Source organism: Passer domesticus, chromosome 11, assembly GCF_036417665.1.
Source record: "Passer domesticus isolate bPasDom1 chromosome 11, bPasDom1.hap1, whole genome shotgun sequence".
Taxonomy (NCBI): Eukaryota; Metazoa; Chordata; class Aves; order Passeriformes; family Passeridae; genus Passer; species Passer domesticus.
In genome coordinates, this window is record NC_087484.1 from 16,333,968 (window position 1) to 16,354,468 (window position 20,501).

Sequence of the window (20,501 nt, forward strand, 5' to 3'; positions counted from 1 at the left end):
TCTACTTTAAAAGGGAAAAGGCTGCTTGAGCTGTAGTTTAATTTGTGTGATTATGTGCACTTTCACCAATGCAAAACATGACAGAGATCTGTTTGTTGTGACAATGGACCTCAGTCTGTTTACAAGAGGGTTGGTGTCACAATTAAATCATGCATGACACTGCATCCATCATACCAAATGGAGCCTCTCAGCAATGTATGTTTAATGTAATTGATAATTGAGTCATATTTTGAAATTGAGAACCTATCATTCATCCAGTGATTAAGATTAACTTGAAGTTGATTTGACGTGATTTTCCTTGCAGCTTCCACGTTAGAATTTTATGAGAATTTCCAAAATTATTCTGATGACTTGACAGAGAGGGGTTGTGAGGAATGAGTCTTAGAAGGGCTGAAGTGCTCAGTGCTGCCATGCTTGAGAATTCATAACAGCTTTGCAGAGAGAAAGGCTTAAACACCAAACTTGTTATTTTCTGCACACTTAAGAAAAGCACTCTGTATTTAACGATGTCTCTAGTCCTGTGAGTGCCTGAGCACTTACAGGATGAGTGTCTCATGAATCACTGAGTAATGCTTCTGCTCCATAAAGGTGCTTCAATCCATGTGTGAATCTTCTCCTGAGAGTCTAATACAGCTGTCACAAATTCAAGGGTTTGCATTGGCACAGCTGAAGTGAAAAGAACTTTTTTTTGTATGTTCCAGCTAGGTATTTATAATGCTGGTCTGAATGCAGTGTTTGAATGCTTTATAAACAGCATTGCTCTTGCATTTTTACCATAGTAAAGGGGAAAGTATTGAAACTGTTTATTGGGAGAATGATTAAAGTGAATTATACAGCTGACAAGAAAATAGAATATAATGGATGGAATTTTTTTGTGAAACTCCAGCTCTGAATGAGACTATTCTTACAAATATTTATGTATAGCCATAAATAGTCCTTGTCATTTGGACCTTGTGAGCTAAACATTTGAACCCCTTTATACTACACCCATGGTGAGGATACAGTTTTTTCCATCCTCTGGAGAAAAGTCAGATAAAGAAGATAAACCCTGCAGAATAGGAATCAACACAAGTGTCCAGATTATTGCCTTAACCATTAGGTAGTGCCCTCTCAGGTTTAAAACCAAGCCACATAAAAACTGGCAGTAAATGTTATGCCTATTCATGATGCAAAGACATATTACCCTGAAGAAACTGGTTTGGATGAATGAATGCTTCTTGTAGTATTAAATTTAAGGGTGTTGGGATGGGAGAGGAGCTTATCTCTAGAGTTCAAAGCATGAATGAATTCAGAACCACAAGACATTCTGGATTTTCTGGCTGCTTATGTGATTGCATGCCCTGGTCAGAGATAACATTAAATATGTATACATCTTTGTTTTCATTTAAATTGTGTACTTGAGTACTTTGGAGGCCTTTAAATATGGAAGGGGTTTTATTTAACCCTGCAGTGTTCTGTTCTTCTTAACTTCTTGAATTTAACTCTCTAGAAGGACTAGAATTCTGCCCTGGTATTGCAACAAAATATGAGGTCAGATTTGATATTCTGTAATTAAGAAATGGGGTCAGATTTGATATTCTCTAATTAAGAAAAGACATTCTGGCCTTGCTTAACATGTGAAATAACAACATGGCCTGTCTTCTACAAGCAGTGCATTTTCCAGTATGAATTTATAAAAAGGATAAGAACGCTGTTTGCCCAGTGTTTGAGATTTAACTTAACTGCCAACTTGATCCTGATTCATTAAAGACATACATTTGTTAATCACAGTTCCACTGTGATCTGTCCATTGTAGCTCTTCAGTGATGAGCCTACATCCTCACAAATCTAGCAGAAATAGTTAAATTTATATGCATTCACAGAGCAGGTCATAGCATGAAGCTTGAAATATTTAGAGCCACCCTGTGACCCTCTCACTTGCCTTGCTAAAATAACCCTACTGATGCCAGTGATGCTTCTACTCAGGCAGATACACCCAACCTGGTGTCTTAGGGAAAGGGTAAATGAAGGGCTGGAAACTTATTTTTCTTAATATCCTTTATGCTCTAAGCCTGTTCTTACAGAGTGTAACCTTTGCAGCAGAGTGGGCCTATATGTGTAGATATTAAAGGCATGTACAAGAGTATTACTTTTGCAGTTTTTAATTTGAGCACTGAAGGAGGTATTTTGTGTTTGCAGGTTTTAATTTCCTTCTGTTGCTATCTTGTGTTATGACACATTAAGCTTCAAACAGATCTATCACCTCGAATTTGTTGAGCTCATCCACTGTGAGATGAAGCAGTGCAGATGCAGTGCAGGTATCAGCTGTGGAGGGAGAAACTCTCTCAGTTCTGTGCCTGGGCAGGCTGAGCTATGTTCCAGAGCACCCGTGCTCATCCTGTGAAGGCAGTGCCTGTGAGCAGGTTGGATGTCATGTTCTGCAGGTGGCAGAACAATTAAAGATTGTGCAATGTTGTTATTTGTAACAAATCAGATGGAGTTGGGAAGGGAAGAGTGAAGACTAATAAGTATCTGAGTTACTGGACCTTTGTAAAAGGCACTTGCATTTAGAATCATGTTAAAGGAGTCAACCTTCTTGTGCTATTAGTAGTGATGGAGATTCCTAAATGCCATGCAGCAAACATCTGCATCAGCCTTTAGTGACAACTTAAAACTGTACTAGAAGCTAAGGAAGGTCTCATGGACAGGAAGATTCTCTACATTGCACATGGGAAAAAGTTCAAAGCCCAAGAGAAAATGAAGCTACACTTTACAGTGTGTTTTTGCAGCTCAGATGATAAAAAACCCACAGCAGTTAGTTTCACTTCGCAGTTAGTGCATGCTGATAAGACAGTAATGCATTTGTGGTCAGGAGCAGAAGAGGCAGGGGTGGGGGAAGGTGTTATCTCAATGAAAAAAAAATGCTTGTCTTGAATGTTTGCGTGCACCAGCTTAATGGTAAGGGAAATACGTAAGAAATGCCTTTTTCACTAATCAATTTAATGACCATTTCAGGGACAAAGAAAACTTAGGTAACATGTTTAAATGCACACACTCCTGAATGACCTGTTGGTATGAACTAGAATCCCCAGATAACAAAGCTGGATGTGTGTGTTAGAAAACTAATGTATATTGGGTAAGTTGTGCCAGTACAGATATATAAAATGATAGATTTCTGTGATTTTCTTCAAAAGGCAGCTCTAGAAATGTTAGATGACCAAACATGCTAAAGAAGCAAACCTAAACAGAGTGTCACTACCTTTTGTTTTGGTGTCATCCTGGGAGAAATGGCCAATGGGGGAAAGGGAGTCAATTCTTTGATGCATTTGTGAGCAAGTGGAATTTTTGTCTATTCAAATTCACACAGAGCCGTAAAAGAAAATAGTTTTCACGGTCTTGCTAAACGGAGACAAGATTCACATGGCCTTGCTATTTAATGCAACTGCAAATTGAAGGGTTTTGCTTCTGATTAGCAGTGGTATTGAAACAAAATTTTTCCAAACATTCTTGAAATTTGAAAAAAAAAAAAGTGTTCCAAATCTAAAGCCAACTTTGAGTGTGAAACCCAGTCCAAACAGTTACTGCCAGCCATTTTATGCTGTGCTGAAATTGCTCTCCATCAGTGATGCTACATCATCCATCCCTCAGGGACAGCCTGAAGTAGTTGTAGGAAAAGGGTTCAAACTCATGTTTTAAGAATGACTTGATTCTGTAAAACTAAATCTCTAGTTCTAGATCAGTTGAATATCCAAAGTTACAACTCTGCTTCTGCTATTTTACTAATTCTAAATATGTGTTTATCAAGGTAACAGCTTTTTAAAGGTGGGGAATTAACAGCTTATAGGATATACACCTTCTTAGCAGAACCACACTATGGGGTACCCAAAATCAAATGGAAAGACTCTTAGGGAGTGCAGTGGCCTTGTATAACAATTGACTGAAATCTGAAAACCAAAGAACTTCTGAAATACAGAGGAACTCTATAAACACACCTAAAGAGTTACTCTTGCATAAGAGATTTTGGTTAACAACCACATGCCTGTAAAATCCTGGCCACTTGTGCTTTGCACTGTGTGTGACAATTTGAGAGGCTCAGCCTGTCTTTGACAGAGGTCCTTTCCTAGACTATCCCTGAATGTTTACTTAGAAGGAGGATAATAAAAATTGTATTCTATTTAATCCTACTGCCTTTTTTGCTCATTATTTGAGTATTTGTGGATATTTCTTGCTTCCCTTCAGGCTTGAAAATATTTGTGGTGTAGAAACAGCTGGCTCTTTTACTTCTTGATGTCTACTAACAGATTTCAGCAGCCAAATGCTCACTGACAAGTATCTGCATATTCACTCAAGCCCAGCTTGCCCATGTGCAGTTGTGAAGGGAGAAGTAATGTAGAGCACAGGCCTGACCACAGAGCTGACCACATCTGAGCAGGAGCAACAGCACTGTGCCCAAAGGCAGAGATGGCTGGACATTTCTGGTCTGCTTTATGGTGATGATTTTCTTAAAACCATTTTTCGGAATGTACATGCACATACTGAATGGAAGAAACCATTAATTTTCTTTGTCCTTTCTCACATATGCAATGTGTGTTTTCTTTGCTGTCTGCAATAAATTGCAGTCGAATTTATCCTAAATTACATCCTTGTGTTGAGGCACAATGTTTCCCTAGTCTCTGAGGCTACATACTCTTCCTCTTTCTTTCTTTGCAACATCAGGCTGCATTCCGAAAATGAGCCTTATATGGATTGTTTGCAAATTGAATGGAGTCTCCTTTTTCATCTCACAGTAGCTTTTTGTGTCAAGTTTCTCAAGAAATCTTTTCCAATCCAGTAGTATTTTCTTACTGAGCTTTAGCTTCAAACAAATGTCATCTCCAAGATATTACAATGTAACACCTGTTGCCCAGTAGAAATGCCTAGACTAGAGTACTTCATTGTTTTAAGCCAATTCTGGAGCACACTTCAGATAATTCACTTTATGGGGAAACATTTCCATTGTTGCCTTTGGTATCTTCAGTAAGCTTGGAGGAGACAACCAGGAGCCACGAGGAGGCTGCAGTGAATTCGTACCACACTGCAACCTGCCGTGCCTTACAGCCAACTACCTCAAACCACACATGGTGCTTCAGGGCAAGGACATAATCCCGGAGATCTTGCAAAACTTAATTCCCTAACACAAAGTCTAGCTAAATGTTAACTGACTCTGTTGGGTTTTGTGTTTGGGCACCTCTGCAGCTTCAGCTGTTGCACTCACACGTGCACAGCAGTGTTGCCCCTAGGATTACACCTGAAGCTCCTCAGGTTTATTTCAATCTTTTCTTGCAGGGATTGCCATGCACTGAGGTGTGTTATCTCTCATGGTTCCCTCCTTTCCCATCCCTACCAGTTGAACTGGAGAAAGAAAACGCTGTATTACAGAGGAGAATGTAAGTGTTATTGAGCAAAGAAATGAAGATACAGCTCTCACAGCAATCCTTTATTCTCCACACTGCAGCTTTAGTGTTAAGGCACAAAGCTGTGTTCCTAGCAGAAGGTATGATTGCTGGGCTGGGGGCTGGGAGAGCTGTGACTATTGTGTAATTTCTGTGGGCTTAAATGGCTAAACTTAATTGTGGATCGGCTGAGTTTTCCATGGTGAAGAGAGAGGGATGCCATTGCAGCTGGCAGAAGGACTGGGAGACATCCAGCCTTGATCTGTGCAGGGTCTCCGTGCTGCCTGGAGGATGCTTTCTAAGAGCTCATGGACTGTGACCAGATTTCTCATGAAACCTGGCCACCACTTCGGTGTCATTAGAGCCACCTGGACACCCGAACCGCGGTTCCCACCTTAGCAAGCGGTTCCCACCAAGAGCAGCCCTTCCCGCGCCGAGCCCACCCGCATCCTTGCCGGGAGAGCATCCCTTGGTGCCCGCCCGCACGGAAAGCGGCGCGGCCGCGCTGGCCCGGCCCGGGCTGCCCCCGGACCCCCCGTTCCCCTGGGTGCGCAGCCGTCCCGGGCGGCGGGGCCGGGGTTGGCCCGGCGCGCACATGGCCCGCGCGGGCGGCGGGGCCGCGGCGCTGCCCCGGGGAGGGTCGGCGGGCGGCCCCCGCCCCGCACACCTCCCCCGCGCGGGGGGAGCGGCAGGGAAACCCCCAGTTCCGCTTCCTGACGGCGCCGCGGCCCGGGCGGGGAGCGGCGGCCGGAGCGCGGGGCTGCCGGCGCCCATGGCCGGCGAGCGGACGCGGCGCTTCACGCGGAGCCTGCTGCGGCCGGGGCAGGCGGCGGAGCTGCGGCACAGCGCGGCCGCCGCGGCCGCCAGCGGGCGGCTGCAGCTGCGGGTGAGTGCGGCGGGGCAGCGCCCGGCGGGGCTCCGGGCTCCGGGCACCGGCCCAGGTGCGAAGCGCGCTCGGGTCCCGGGGAGGGCGCGGCGGCAGCGCCGGGAGCCCCGACCCGGCCGGCCCCGAGCGGAGCAGCCGCGGGCAGCGCTGGCCGCCAGAGCCGCTCCGCTCCGAGCCTGCCCGCGCTACGGCCGGCGGCTGACAGCCTCGCTGACAGCCTCGCTGACAGCCCCCCGGCAGCCTCCCTCCGCCGGTGCGCTGTCCCTCCGGCTGCGCTCGGCGGCGCGCTGAGTGACAGCCGGAGCGGGACGGGCGCGGTGCCGGTGTGTGACAGGCACGCGAGGGCTGTCCCCGCAGCCCGGCTGTCACCAGCGCTGCCGGGGCGCGCTCTGTGCGCGCACGGTGATTCCCGCTGGAAACCCCGCGCAGAAGCCTCGAATGCCGCGGAAACGCAGACCCCCTGTTCATCCTACTTGCGTTCGCTTTTGAAATGCACTGCCTGAGGCTTCAGGCCCCGCGTCTCGCCATCAGTGGTGTGTTCTCCTCCGTTACATAGGTGTACCTAAGTCCTTAGCTGGTAGGCATAGATGGCAAATTGCCAGGGTTCACGAGCCTTTTCAAATCTCTAGGTATTTATGAGTCATTTATTAGCCATTTTGATATTAAGATTGCTTTGGACTTAAAGCTATGTGTTATGAGACTTACATGACTCTTTAGATGATTAAACATATCATTTCTGTGAATCATTTAATTCAGATAAATATTTTCCTTTTCTAGTTTTTCAGGCAAGACAGCTCATGAAGTAGAGGGAAAGTTTTAAGTGAAAGGTCATCAGTCATCAATTTACCCCACAGCAGTGCCTAGCTGTAATACATTTTCTCTGCATAAAACAGAAAGCCATTCTGCAAGTGTGTTCCCATAAAGTTCGTGGGTATTTTCCATCATCTGAGGGGTCTTACCCAGTACAAATGGACAGCTGTGCTAAAGCAACTGCTGGGCTTAGAGCCAGCAGCCAGTTCACAGTTCCTGGTTACCTCTACATCAAATGTGAGTTGTTTTCTTTACATGACTGGATTTGAAGTGCTTTTACAGTCAGCTTTGAAGATCTTCATAAAGTATTCCAAAACTCCTGATTTTTGAAAACTTGGAAGAAGTTACGTGTCTCCCCTGACTTTCTACAAATGTTGTGCATGCTGTCAGCCTTTGTCAAATCCCAAAGCATCCCCACAGCTGCACCACCAACAGATTTACATGGTCCCACCTGCTGGGCACAGAGATCAGAATTTGGCTCATTATCCAGCAGGATGCACTACACTGATGGAGTTTTGGTGGAAACCCTCAAGGAACCATTGTGACTGGTTTGGGCTCTGACCAGACACTGTGCTGAGTAGTTGTCCCCTAAGAGTCTATGTTTCAGTTCAGGTACCAGCTAAACTATTGTACTGTCTCATTGCATCTTGGAGTACTATAAATGAAGTTTTGTTAGCAATGTGTTTTACTCTGCTGTGCCTTTGCTGCAAGAAACAGAAACAAAACAGAATGAAACTGATGAAGCGAATCTGAAATTGATCATCTGTTTCCTTAGAGGACAGTGGCCTTTTTCACGTGTTGCTAACAAATCTTAGACTATCTTAATATAGCATTTAATTACTCTTCATGTATTCAAACTGTATTTTATTCAATCTGTCTTTAAAACATCGAGACACCAGAACTAGGGTGACAAAAATCATCTGTCACTTCTGTGAGTCTTCTGTGAGACTTCCTGTTGACTGATGAAACACACTGATGCTGGATTTCATCAGGGCTTTTGATGCAATATCTGAGGCAAATACAGTCAGATCTGAAAAGATGGTCTTTGAAAGATACAGAAGTTAAGATTTGAAGATGCCAGACCAAATTCTGGTTTCAGTTATACCGCTCAGTGGGATCACTTAGGGACTTCCAGATGTGTTTGATTCACCAGCAGGCACAATGGTTCTGAAGTCTGAGTTGCTTGCTGTGTTGAATATGTACAGCTCTGGGGAACTTGAAGTTACCATCTTTTTACCATACTTTTTTGGGTTGCCAGTAATGTTGCCTCTGAAAGGCAAAGTTTTATAAAATGCCTTATGCTGGGTCTCATGACAAAGCTGCTCCCTTCAGGGTTAAATCTTCTCTACCTGTATCGGCTAGATTGAGCAGAATTAACCATTGCATCTTGGCTGACAGGCAGATCTCTTGGTAGATGTGCCAGGTTGCAATTTTGAGGCTGCCAGGTGGAGCTGTGGTGGTCTGTCCTGGGATCTGTAACATGGGATGCCAGGGTGGCAGGTCTGCTGAGGTGTGCTAGTTAGTTCCCTCTAGCCTCTGTGCTTTGCACTCAGGGATGCTGGGATGGCACAGCCATTGCAGTAAAGCTGTGTTGCTTTTGTAAAAAAGTCCCACAGAACCTGAAATTTCTGGCTGAATTTCAACTGACATTTTGTACCAGAAGTGAATATTCCCATAAGAAAGAAAAATTTGATGTATTCAGTGAGGTTCTCAGCACATCTTGCTCTTGATGCATCAGCACCTTATATTCCAGTTATACTAAATCTGGTTTGTGTTGGAGTGTCCTGAAAGTTGGGTCAGCTGCTGTCAAGACTCTGCAAGTAACTGGCAGCTACAAAGGAGGGAAAGCATAAACGTGTGATGTGTAAAGAATTATGTGTAAAGAGCAAAGCACTAAGCCTTCTGGTACTGCTTTTGTGTATGTCCTGCATTGAGTTGCAGCTGGACTTCTGCTGGTAATGTTTGGACAGCCCCTGCTCTAGGTGCAACCCTTCAGTTCAGTAGGAGCATAGGGATCAGATGTCTAAACTATCTTAGAAAAAAGTGAAGTGTTGTGTCTTACAGATCTTTACTGTTTTCACGTAGATTGCTTCTTCTTTTGTGTCCTTCACCTTTACTTCTGCTCATTTATTCATTTAATAGTTGCTAGTGTTCAGCACACAAATCTGTTTGTAAAAAAAAGAAGGTGCCATTATAATCAGGAAAAATGAGTTGGCAGAAGTAAAATGTTTGTCATTTGGTGTTGTATAAGAGAGGAACTTCTGCAGTGCCCAGAAAGATAAAAGTGGAAATAGAGACTGAAGGTGGAATATATGTGTGTATCTCACTGGTAGGGGGTAGTAACTGCAGTGTTTTGGCAGAAGTAACACATTCTACATTAATTACCCAGCTCCTCAGCAGGTGGCAGGAGTGGTGCTATCAGGTGTTAATGGTGTATGGCTGCACTTCAGCTTGTTTCCATTGCCTCCTTAAGCTTTCAAGTAGTAATGTCAATTCACCAAACTAGCTGGTGAAATAGATCAGCATCATCTAGAAGGTAAATAATTTATTGTATTTTGAAACTTTGATGTGAAATTCTTTGTCTCTTCTAATAGAGAACACTTGTTTGAAAGTTGCTTTATGAACACTCACTGCCACTGTCCAGGAGAGCTGAATGGCCATGCACAAGAAAGGGAAATTAATATTGCTGTATGAAGTCTGTTGCTTCCTTTGTGTCTGTCACTGCAGCAGTATTCTACTGGAAATTTTTTAAATGAGGATGGGCCAGTTAGTTCTCCTAGAAATCAGCTTGCTAACTGCTCAGCTAGTACTGAACTTTGTGTTATACTATTATTTCCAGATCTTAATTAATTTGGCTAAGTACTGCTGGCTGCAGTCCTCATCCTTTACATAAAGTGTTGTGACACTGCTTTTATAAAAGAGCTGTGGCAGGTCTTGCTCCTCATCTCTCTTCCATCGTTAAACAAGTTAATAGCAGTCTGGAATTGGGCTGTTGCTCCACGTGTCTTTTTTTTGGCACAGGTTTCTTTCCATCCCACTGCAGCCAAGCACAGTCGTGGTGTCCAATCCCTCAGCACTGGCTCTCTCTCACGTGGAAGGCTGGATTACATGGCTCTCTCTTCTGCACAATATGGGTTCCTCTCCTTTTTACCTTCCCTGGAATCACCATAATTCCTCCCTGGAAGATTAGAACCCCTTAGTTTCCCATGTGTATTTCATGTGGTATGTACTTTACAAATAATAAACAACATCTCTGTTTATACTGTGGTTGTATATTTCTAGTTTTGTGTGGGTAATGAACTGGTTTGTGACTCCAGTGGTGTGTTTCAGTCTCTCAAGAAGAGTGATGTGTGTGGTTTCCAGCCTCACAGGGAGCACCCACTGGTACCTGCATAATTATACCAGAGCTTGGACTGTGCCTACTCTGTACGGCCTCTTCTCATTATGTGATTGGGCTTGCCTGTTGTGAATGAAGTATCAGTGAAAACCCCATCTCTTGAGAGAATACAGTGCTACCTGAGCTACTTCAAAGACAGAAAGTGCTCTGTGAAAGACTCCTTTCCCTTAAGGATGTTCTGATGTCTTCTGTTAGTCCAGGGTGAACCCAAGTATATTTATAAAGGCAGTGAGTCTGTCGTGGTGTTGTACCCAAAACAGACTCTGTGCTTGTACACAGGTGCACAGGCACTGTCTTCACACACCAGCCACCAGATCTTTTGTCTATTTCCCTGAGAAAAACCCCAAACTGGTGCAGTAATCTTAAGGGCATGTGCATACACAGAAAGCCTCATCCTGGTCTAGTGGTTGGGAGAGTTTGTCATGACACCAGTGTAAGGGAGTGTCACCTGCTGGAGCTGGAGCTCTGTTATGGCAGGCCTTGGCATTTGAGATGATTTAGGGTTTGCTCAGGGCAGACAACTTGTCAGGCATATTTAGAATGTTAACAACCTTGTTCAATGTTGAAATATTAAATAGCTTGTTTATATTTGTAATTTATCTGTGAACTGTGTTCACAAATCTACACTCAAAAATTTACCTTTCATTTATAGCCTCTGTGACATCCCTTACTTGCTCAAGCACAACACCCACATTATTTGCAAGTAGTCTCCTTTATTAGGCATATTTTGCTGTTTTGAAGGGTCTGACTAGTAATTCTGTAGATGTTTTTCAGCTGGGGTATCCCAAGAACACTTGGTCTGGCCTGGGCAAGGCTCTGATTGCTTTCAGCTGGCTGCTGGAGCTCAGATGTAAGGGCAAATCAAGCAAAGGGTACAGGCAAGAATGCACTACTTGCACATTCTCCAGCTGCAAGGCTCCCTCCTCTGCAGGCAGACAAAAGGGGCAAAGTCTGCTTCTGAGCAATTCTAGGAACTTCATCTGGCACTGGGGATGAAATTGATGCAGAAATGAGGAAAAGGAGATAAGGGAACAGAGCCTCAGAGAGGGTGGAGACAGAGAAGGGAAGAAAATGGTTTAGAAAGAAGAAAAGCATTGGAGAAAATGGGGGAAAAAAGAAAAGACTTTGTGGGGAAGGAGAGGCTGAAGAAGACGATAAAACGAAGGAAAGAAACGAAGAGAGCTGCAAGAAAGTTACGTCAGGTTGGTGAACAACTTGTGCAGATAAGCCATTAATGTGCACCCCTGGGCAGTCATTTAGGTGGTGGGGAGACCCAGGCACTTGGATTTAAAGGCAGGTTTTTTACTCTTGTCTTGTGTCTGTCACTTGACTACCACTTTCTTTTAAATTTATGGAAAGCGAGTCAGCTTGAGTAACTCAAAATGCTCTCAGTTTATAGAAGTTGCATTAACTTTTTTCCTTTTGCCTGCAAGATGAAATAAGGAGTCTTGAGAGGGACAGAATGAGCATCAATAGCAAAGAGAAGATGGAAAATTAAGCCTTGTGTTGTCTTTGGAGGAGGATGGATACACAGAGAGATAGTTGAATATTGTTGTGGTTTCTAACAGGCAGTTCTGCAGTGCATATGTCACTTCCAGAAGTCAAAACATGTTTGTAACTTTTCTAGCATAAGGTCAAAGGCCTGTGAAGTAGTGACACAGATGTGATTATTACACAAAGACTTGCTTGTCATGTGTATAGTATTTCCAGTTTCATAGAACTGGAAATGCATTTCAGAGAACTCAATAATAATTTTCTGAATCTAAATTATACTCGCTGTTTTATAACAACTGTATATTCTTATTTTAGCCAAAGCCGAATTTATCCCTGCTTTTGTTGATAAGAAAAACAAAACACCAGGAGCTAACTGCCCAAGTTCATGCACTAAATCTAAGTAAAAGCTGCAGAATTATTGTCTCCAAGTTTATCCCCCTCACAGGCTGCCCTGCCCCACATGGATGAATAATTTGCCTGACTTCATATTTCCCCTTTTCCTCTCATTTCTGACATGGGAAATTTTTTCTCTCTCTTGTAAAACGTAAGAAAACTGAAGGCTGCCTGTCCTTTGCATGCCTGCTTAGTGTAAATGACTTCAGCTCAACTTGTCCCTTTCTGGGCAGAGCACAAACAGACAAATAGCATGTAATAGGAGGGCACTGAGCTGCATTGGTGTTAGGTGGTGATCTGTGTCAGTGAAGCCTTCTGGAGCTGGGAGGGCTTTTTCTACTTCTCTTTTATTCTTTTTCTTTTTTTAAATTTCCCAGGTCTCCTTACCCCTCCTACATTTTTTAGTTTGGGTGCTCAAGGCAGTAGTTTATTATTTTTTCTCCTTCATGTCAGTGATGTATAATCACTACCTAAACACATTGCGTAAATACATTTTTTGTCAATTACTTATCATTTCTGGTACTAATTTTTTTCTTCATGATACAGACAGGAAGAGGTCAATGTTGCACTTTTGCTCTTAAATTTTACACAGGAAGAGAGTTCCCTTGGAGCACTGGGGGTAGGTGGTGCTGCCCAGCCTCCCTCCCAGCGTTATACTGGGAGCCAACATCCAGACTCTTTACTTGGGTACTGTGAAGTTATTCTTCAGCTGGAACCCAAATACTGCATGTTTTGGAACACAGTGTAATGTTTTGAGATGACATAATATAGATTTTCTTTAGGCTTGTATAAAAGTACATCAGATGGGGAAATCTGGATATGTTTGTGACGTGTGTGGGCTCAGACTGTGCAGACAGCAGTGTGAACTGCAGCTACTGTCATTGGGATCCCAGGAAAACATGGGGAAAGGGAGATGGGTACCTCCCTGCAAGGAGTGTCTTCTGCTGCCTCTGTGAAATGAGGTTTTATCTGCAGACCCAAAGGAAAAAAAAAAGGAAACCTCAAAAGTTGAAAGATACCCTGTATTGCATTTTAAATTCCTAATGCAGGCATTAATAAATAACAATAAACTTGTTGCTAGACTTTCTTCCCCTTACTGCTGTTGTGCAGCTGTATAATATTAATTGCACTGAAGCTTAGTATGCTGTCAGCATTGCAGCAACTTGTTTAATTGCAGTGTAGTTTTTCCTTCATGGAGTGTGGAGGAAGTGGAGGGCAATTCTGTCACTGAGTCTGAAAGGGGCTGTTCAGGTGGGAGAATAATGCAGGCTGACTTAAAGCAAACATGATCCTAGGTTACTTTGACATGTTGACCTAAATTAAATGATGTAGATATAATGCAATTTAATGAATGCAATTGAATTTGATATGATAGAGGGGGAAAAAAGGTTTCATTTTTTTTATGTGTTGCTGTTTATCACAAGACTAATACAGAAATATTTTCTCTGAAAGTGGAGTGACTAGGAATGTTTAGAATAGTAAAAAGAAAACCTATTATCTTTGTCTTTTAGTTTTTAAATTATCATCATCTAAATGTATTACTTGCCCATGCTAGATTTACCTGCTTTGGTAACCATGTTTAGGTTGATGATTTTGAGGAGTGTACTTCTAATTTATAGGCAAGAATGAAATTCTGGACTCTTAAGTGTCTTGTGGCTTTGCTTTTCAGGGGTTAAACTAAAAGCTCCCCACATGGGGAGCACAATAGCTCTGCAAACAAGGCCTAGAAGGATCTTTTATCCAAAAGCTGCCTGGAACATTTCAACCAAGGGTTAGTGTGTCTATCTTTTGATGCAAATTCCTCAGTGATCTTTGTTCTGGATTGGGTTTTTCTTGTGGTTTAGGGGCAGAGGTTGACATGGTTTGAAGAAAATGTATTTTTAAAGTGTGAGAATATTCTCCTGTGATCTGGGTATTTGCCAGGCCCTGGGACAGAAAAATGCATAGGAGAGGGAGGGGGAAGACTGCTGTGGTGTCCTCTGGCCACAGTGGTGTGTAACAAAGCCTTAAATTACTTTTTCTGTCTCTCTCTTCTGCTGTGAGGTGCTTGTTGCAGCTTCCTCCTTGCCCACTCTCTACTCCCTGCCTTCTTTCCCTCTTAGTCCTTTGCAAGCTCTGGCAGCCCTGGGGGGAGTCTGAGCCAAAAATTCAACAGAATAGAGGAAGGAAAGGCTGTCTGTACCCAGACACTGTGCAAAATGTATGTTCATTTTGAGGGAGGGCAGGATGCCAGCCTCCACATCCCCCTTCTCTCTCCTTTGGAAGCAAACACAGCACTCCTTTCCGTGCCATGAGTAGGTGCAGGAGAAAGGATTCAGAGCTTGTTGAGTCTTTGGGTGAAAGTGATGGGCTGAAGTCAGCCTGGGGGCTATTGATTGGACTGTGCTTGTTTAGACAATAAGTCATCTTTGGAGCCTGTCCCGTGGAAGAGCTTTCTCCATTGCTGTGCAAGTACCATGGCACAGGCCAGGCTTGATGTCTTTTGTTAGGAATGCCTCTGTTGCATTTCACAGGCCATAAATAACTCGTGGTATTTGTAGCAATCTCAGTCTCTCTTTGAAGATACAAGTGCACAGCCTTTTTTCCGGCTTCTCTTTTTTTTCTTCTTTTTTTGTTACTTAGCCTCAAGTGGTCTCAAGTCTGAAAAGTGGTTCAGGGGCCTAAATGTGGCCATCCTTGGGATAGAACTGTTTTGCGGCTTTGAACTTGAAGCTGTATGGCACAAAATACATAAGTTTGTTCTACTGAAGAACAGTGACAGGGAGAGACCTTGGGCAAACAAGTCCTGGGTCATATCTCTAATTCTGTGTGTGAGAGAAAGGGAGTGATGAGTAAGTATTAAAACCAGTAATGAGCAGACTTTGATATTCTAGAATATCATGTGGTGTGTGAATACCTTTTGTATTCACATATTTGCAATGCATAGTAAAATATGTGCTGAGCCATCACGTTTCTGCTGTCAGTATATAGGCACACAGTTTTCCCCTCCAATTCATGGGTGGCAGGTGGAGTTCCAGCAGTGGATAGAGAGCAATTTCAGAAGCAGTGCAGACGTTAAATACCGTGCAGGGTTCTCCTCTGAAAGCAAGTTACTGAAAAGCATCTGCCTGTTCCAAAGCTGCATCTCACTTAGGCAACAGTTGCCTTTTACATGAGTAACAGTTGTCTTTTGCTTTGAGCTGTGTGATTGCACAGTGCCTCTGTTCTGCTGACACCCTTTCATTAAACAGCTAAAATCTCAGGCACTGATGGAAACGAAGCCGTACAACATTAAGTACATTGAATTATACTGGTCTCTTTAGTGCTGCATGAATTTATCCTCATTGCTTTCCCGGAATCAGTGAAAACTCTTTTGGAGGTTTTGTAAGAAAACCTACAAAAGAAGAAATCCAGGAGATCCATGAATAGAAATTTGGCTTTTCTGGTCAAATAATAACCTGTTAGGAAATCCTTAATATAAACAACAAAAAAATTGTAGTCAAGGTAGATGATTACTTTTCTTCAGGTGTCTTTCAGAAGACATCTGCTCCTTTTTATACTTCAAATGCATACCCAGTTGTTTCCATGTTTCTGTGTATTTTCTAAAAGGAATGGAGCTCATGTAACACACCAGCTCCAAGTGGTTTAACTCCAGTTGGCTTGGAAATGGAAGAAGATGGAATGGTAGTTTTGGAGTTGTGTAGCCATGATGGTTCCAGCTGGCTGGACATGTTGGCAATGAAATGCTTTTTGCTTTCTATGCCTTCTTTCCTCAGAAAGGGTGAGGAGAAAACTGCTTGCAGAGGGGTTTCAGGTGAATGTTACAGTTACTTGTGTTGCAATAAGGATAGGCAGTAGTACAGTGGGACACAATGTCTTACATGCCTTAATGTGAAGTTTATCTCCCCTTTTTTCCCTGGAGTTTTTCTTACAGTGAGAACACTTCAAAACCACTCGCCATGGCCTGTATGTTGCAGTTAAATATTATCTTTCTCTCATTTCTTCATTCTCACATCTCTCCACTCCCTGCTTTGCTGCCCTCACCCCTTGCAGTCCTGGATCCTTGTTGTGCTTTGTGTCCCTCTCCCACTTGTCTCAGCGCCTCTGTTAATGCCTCTCTGTGCAGGGAACAGTGTGTCAGTTGTGTCAGGCGCCCTATCTCTGCCTGCCATCCGCGCCACATTAAAACCCACTTCTTCCAGGAATGCTCCTTGCCACTTCTGCCAGTGGATAATCTGTGTGCCCCTGCCCTGCTGAGCAGCTGCCCCGTGCTGCCCTGCCCTGCCCAGCCGTGCCTCTCTCCCCCAAAGTGGCAATGGAAAGCCTTTGGCTTTGGTCACAGGCCTCTCCTCTGCCTTCAGTGTGAGCATTGAGCACATGGGTTTGTATTGATAGGTGATATTTGAATCACTGTTCACCAGATAAAATACAGTTCAAATAATACTGAGTGACTCTTCTTGAGAGAAGAACTTTTCCTGTGTCTGTTTCGTTAAAGGAAGCAGTGGTTCTCTGTTCAGTGTAGTGTGGAAGACAAGTCCATGTCATGATATGTGAATATATCAATGGATTTATATATATTTTAAACTCAACTCAGATAATAGGGCTAAAATCAGTTTCCTTGGAATAATGTGGCATGCCTCGTTTGGGGGGTTTTAAGACAAGAACTTTGCATTTAAATTCCATGATGATGGCTACTGAGCTGTGCTGGAATAAGGTATAAGGGCTGCTCTGCTTGGTCTTTGTGCCCCAAGGCTTCTGGCTTTCTGTTTTCTACCACTGTTTCCCTGTGTGTATTTCACAAGGTCCTCATTCCTAATCCTGAAATATCTGTTAGGGGTTCAGATAAGACATTTGAATTTCTTTATTTTGGGAGAAGATTTTGAGTGATCTAGAATGAGAGTCAGCAAATTACTTGTAATTAGAGCTTGAAAACTGAGGTGTGAAAGCTCTATGATGCACAATGAAGGGTTGCTGCTGTATAACTGGGTCTGTCATCATCCCAGCAGCATGTCCTGAACCCACCTGGCATAGTTTGCAATGCAGCTGGTTGTTGTTAACATCTATGAAGTAAAAGGATAATGCAAGAGAGTTGTCTGACTTTTTTTGCCAGTGTCAGAGCTCCAGACATGCCCCAGAGCCAGTATGCCAAGCACATCCTGCTATGATTAGCTAACAAGGACAATTTAACAAACACTTTCTTCTGTCATAAGCGTGCAAAAGAAATGAAAATTGAGCCATGACTAAAGAGTAATACATTCTAGTTGCTATTATCCTTAGCAGCTTAGCAGATTTTTTTAGCTTTTTCATGTCTATCTGTGAGATAACAAGAATAAAAGCCAGCAAAGTGCAGTGCTAACGGTATGACTGCTTTTAGACAGTTTGGCAGGAAATGCTGTTTCCTGTTCTTTTGATGTTCTGTTGACTTTCTCATAAATATTAACCCATCTGGGGCTTCAACATTAGTTGTTACAGTGGGATAGACAATGTCAGTGACAGCCAAATTTAAATGTAGTTATTCCTTTAAGTAGATTGAACAGGTTCTTAAAAAAAACCCCAGAATTATGCTGTAGTTCTTTTGACTGCAGTGTAACATCTTCAGATTTCTGTCTGCATAGTCAAGTTGGAAAGTGGGATTAGATTTGCCTTGAAAGTATAGGCTCATACTGGTGTGGCTTGCTCTTCTGGATCAGATTAGAGCTTCCAGAAGTCCTGTGTCATGGGCAGATGCCAGGTTCTGTAGGCACACAGTTTGTGGTGATTGGGATGGGCTGGCCCAGCTCATCCCCAGTGGGCACAGCTGTGAGCAGCAGGTGAGCAGCACTGACAGCAATGAGCCATGGAGTGCCCAGGGGCACTGACCAACCTCCAAAGGGAGCAGAGGGCACACAGGGGCAGGGCATCAGCATGAGGGGATAAAAGGCTGGGACAAAGAACAAGAAGGGCAGATGCTTGCAGCCTTCTGGGGTGACCTGATGTTACTCTGTATGGGCAGGTGCCTGAAGCCTTCTGATGAGGTAAGGTGTTGCTGTGGATGGGTTGGAGCTTTCTGAAATCATGTGGTGATACTCTGTGTATCGTGGCCATCTCACCTGTGACATGTGCTGTCACAAGGTTCTTCAGCACTCCAGGTAATTATTGTAATGCCATTTGATGTGCTTTGCAGATCATCAGATAAATTTATATTTGGAATAAGATGATAGATCCATCTTCTCCATTACTTTCTTGAGAGGAGTTATGTCCTTGTCTCTTGAGACACCAAGCAAGAGCTGTCCACTGGGGTGTCAAGGTCCCTTCCAACCCAAGCTCCTGTGTGATAGAGGTGAACCTCTCTTAACCTCTCACCCTGCCTGCTCCTCTTGGCTGGCAGTCATGTGAGTGCTGGTTCAGCAGGATGTTTTGGTTAGGGCAGTACCTCCTATCTGGGCATACCAAGCAGTCCTTTGGGGCTGGCTTTGAAACTTTTGGTTTTTTCAAATCATGTGCTGATAGATGAGATTTGAAAGGCAGAGGGTGCTGCTTGCCAGGGAGCTGAGCTCTGCAGACAGTCTGTGCTGGGTGGAGGCCATCTCTAGGTGTCTCCCTGGAAATGCAGCAGCTTCCATTCCCAGTGTCTGTGCATGCCAGTGACACGGTGACCCAGCAGCCTCCTCATTAAATTGCCAGCCTGATCTTTTGTGAAGAGCAGTCGTGTTGAATTTAGTGTTACTACATCAAGAGTGAAGCACTGATACTGAGAGTGAGTAATTGTAACCAAGTCTGCCCTTGTGCCTGACAGTGTGTGTTTGGTATTTAGCTGTAAGTGTTCCTAATTTGCTCAGCTGCTTGACAAAAGCATAAATGACATCGAGGTGAGAGTTCTTCTGTTGGCTGCAACTCTGTGTTACCATTGTAACATTACATAGAAAGTGATACATGATTGTTAACTTTAATTAGAGCACTAATTATATATTGAAGTGAATTTCAGCAGTAATGAAAAGTTGCTTTCTCTGCATTTAAATTTCCATCTGAAATGAAGAGAAAGTTGAGAATATTTTCCCTTGGTGTGAGAAAGGGGTGTGTTTAAAGGGAATATGCATGTACCTTCCTTTTTCACTTGGATATCACATGTTCTAATGAAAGCTTTGGCAGCATAGCCAACCATACTTCCTTAAAAAACAACTATAAACAATCTTTTGGGTTAAAGTTTCCATGTGTACTCTGTAACATTTAAATCATTTACTTATGCATTTGCACTTCTTCTACTGGAACTATTAAGAACATAACCCTGTTGAATGCCCAGCTGTCAGTGAGGGGGTGGCCTAGGAAGCTGGGCAACTGTTTAAAAATCTAATTGCATGTTGCACACAGGGAACTGCTTGATGCCCTGAAGTAAATCAATGGCTTTGTGAGTGTAAATAGTGGTGATTTCTTGAAGAACACTATCTGGCTGATCTCTGTTTCCTGCTTGATTGAGAAGTCTTAAAAGACTAAAAAGAGAGGAGGTCAACATTTGGGCACTACCTAAAATTACTAGGGTCCTTTGGAAGTTCGTTTGAGATTTGTCATAATAATATAGAGAATGACATTGCTTCTGCGATATACTAAGTAATTTTTTAAAGTAATGTTCTAAAGTGGTTCTGTAAGAATGGGATATTTTCATAAATATGAGTTAATTTTACAAAAAGTCAATAGCACAGGCTATTAGAAATTCAATAATAAAAACAAATTACTTGTAACCAGACATTTCAGTCAGTAAGAATGAAAGCTCTTTGCACATATGTGTATTTAGCTCATAGTTTCTACTCATATTTTAATCTCCCTTGGAGTTCAGTATTAGTCTTTCAAAACACACATGTTACTAATCAAAATATTATTCTTCTAAGGATTTCTTCCTGAAATACCAACCAGAAGACATATGTTTATAGAGACTGTGTTAGAACTTAACAAATACAGGCCAAACAACTTATAATTGGCCTAGTTTTGCTTATTTTGTATTTTGTAGAATCAACAGCCTTATGGATGTGAATGTTAATGGATGCCAGAAACCTAAGGGTCCTTTAGTTTTATATTTTGTATGATTTTATTATCTTCTGGAAGTCAAATAAAAGAAAGGGAGTGAAATCCTGACAAGAGACATAAAATGAAAACCACA

General features: G+C 43.0%; 1 protein-coding gene and 1 long non-coding RNA gene across 16 annotated transcripts in view; both read left to right on the top strand.

The window, feature by feature from the left end:
• LOC135278969 (uncharacterized) overlaps positions 1 to 4,651 on the top strand; it is a 72,544-nt gene extending 67,893 nt beyond the window's left edge. The window contains exon 5 of the long non-coding RNA XR_010346342.1: positions 4,219 to 4,651. This is a non-coding gene — a long non-coding RNA (uncharacterized LOC135278969). The remainder of the gene's footprint in view (positions 1 to 4,218) is intronic.
• Positions 4,652 to 6,147: 1,496 nt separating this feature from the next.
• DOCK10 (dedicator of cytokinesis 10) overlaps positions 6,148 to 20,501 on the top strand; it is a 145,154-nt gene continuing 130,800 nt past the window's right edge. For 8 of the 15 annotated variants that reach the window (XM_064385949.1, XM_064385958.1, XM_064385953.1 and 5 more), the window contains exon 1: positions 11,310 to 11,706. In XM_064385949.1, coding sequence (XP_064242019.1) covers positions 11,608 to 11,706 — 99 coding nt within the window. In that variant the 5' untranslated portion in view covers positions 11,310 to 11,607. Of the gene's footprint in view, positions 6,298 to 11,309; positions 11,707 to 18,232; positions 18,385 to 20,501 lie in introns of those variants that run through there. The other 7 variants (XM_064385963.1, XM_064385971.1, XM_064385964.1 and 4 more) reach the window with 5 other exon arrangements.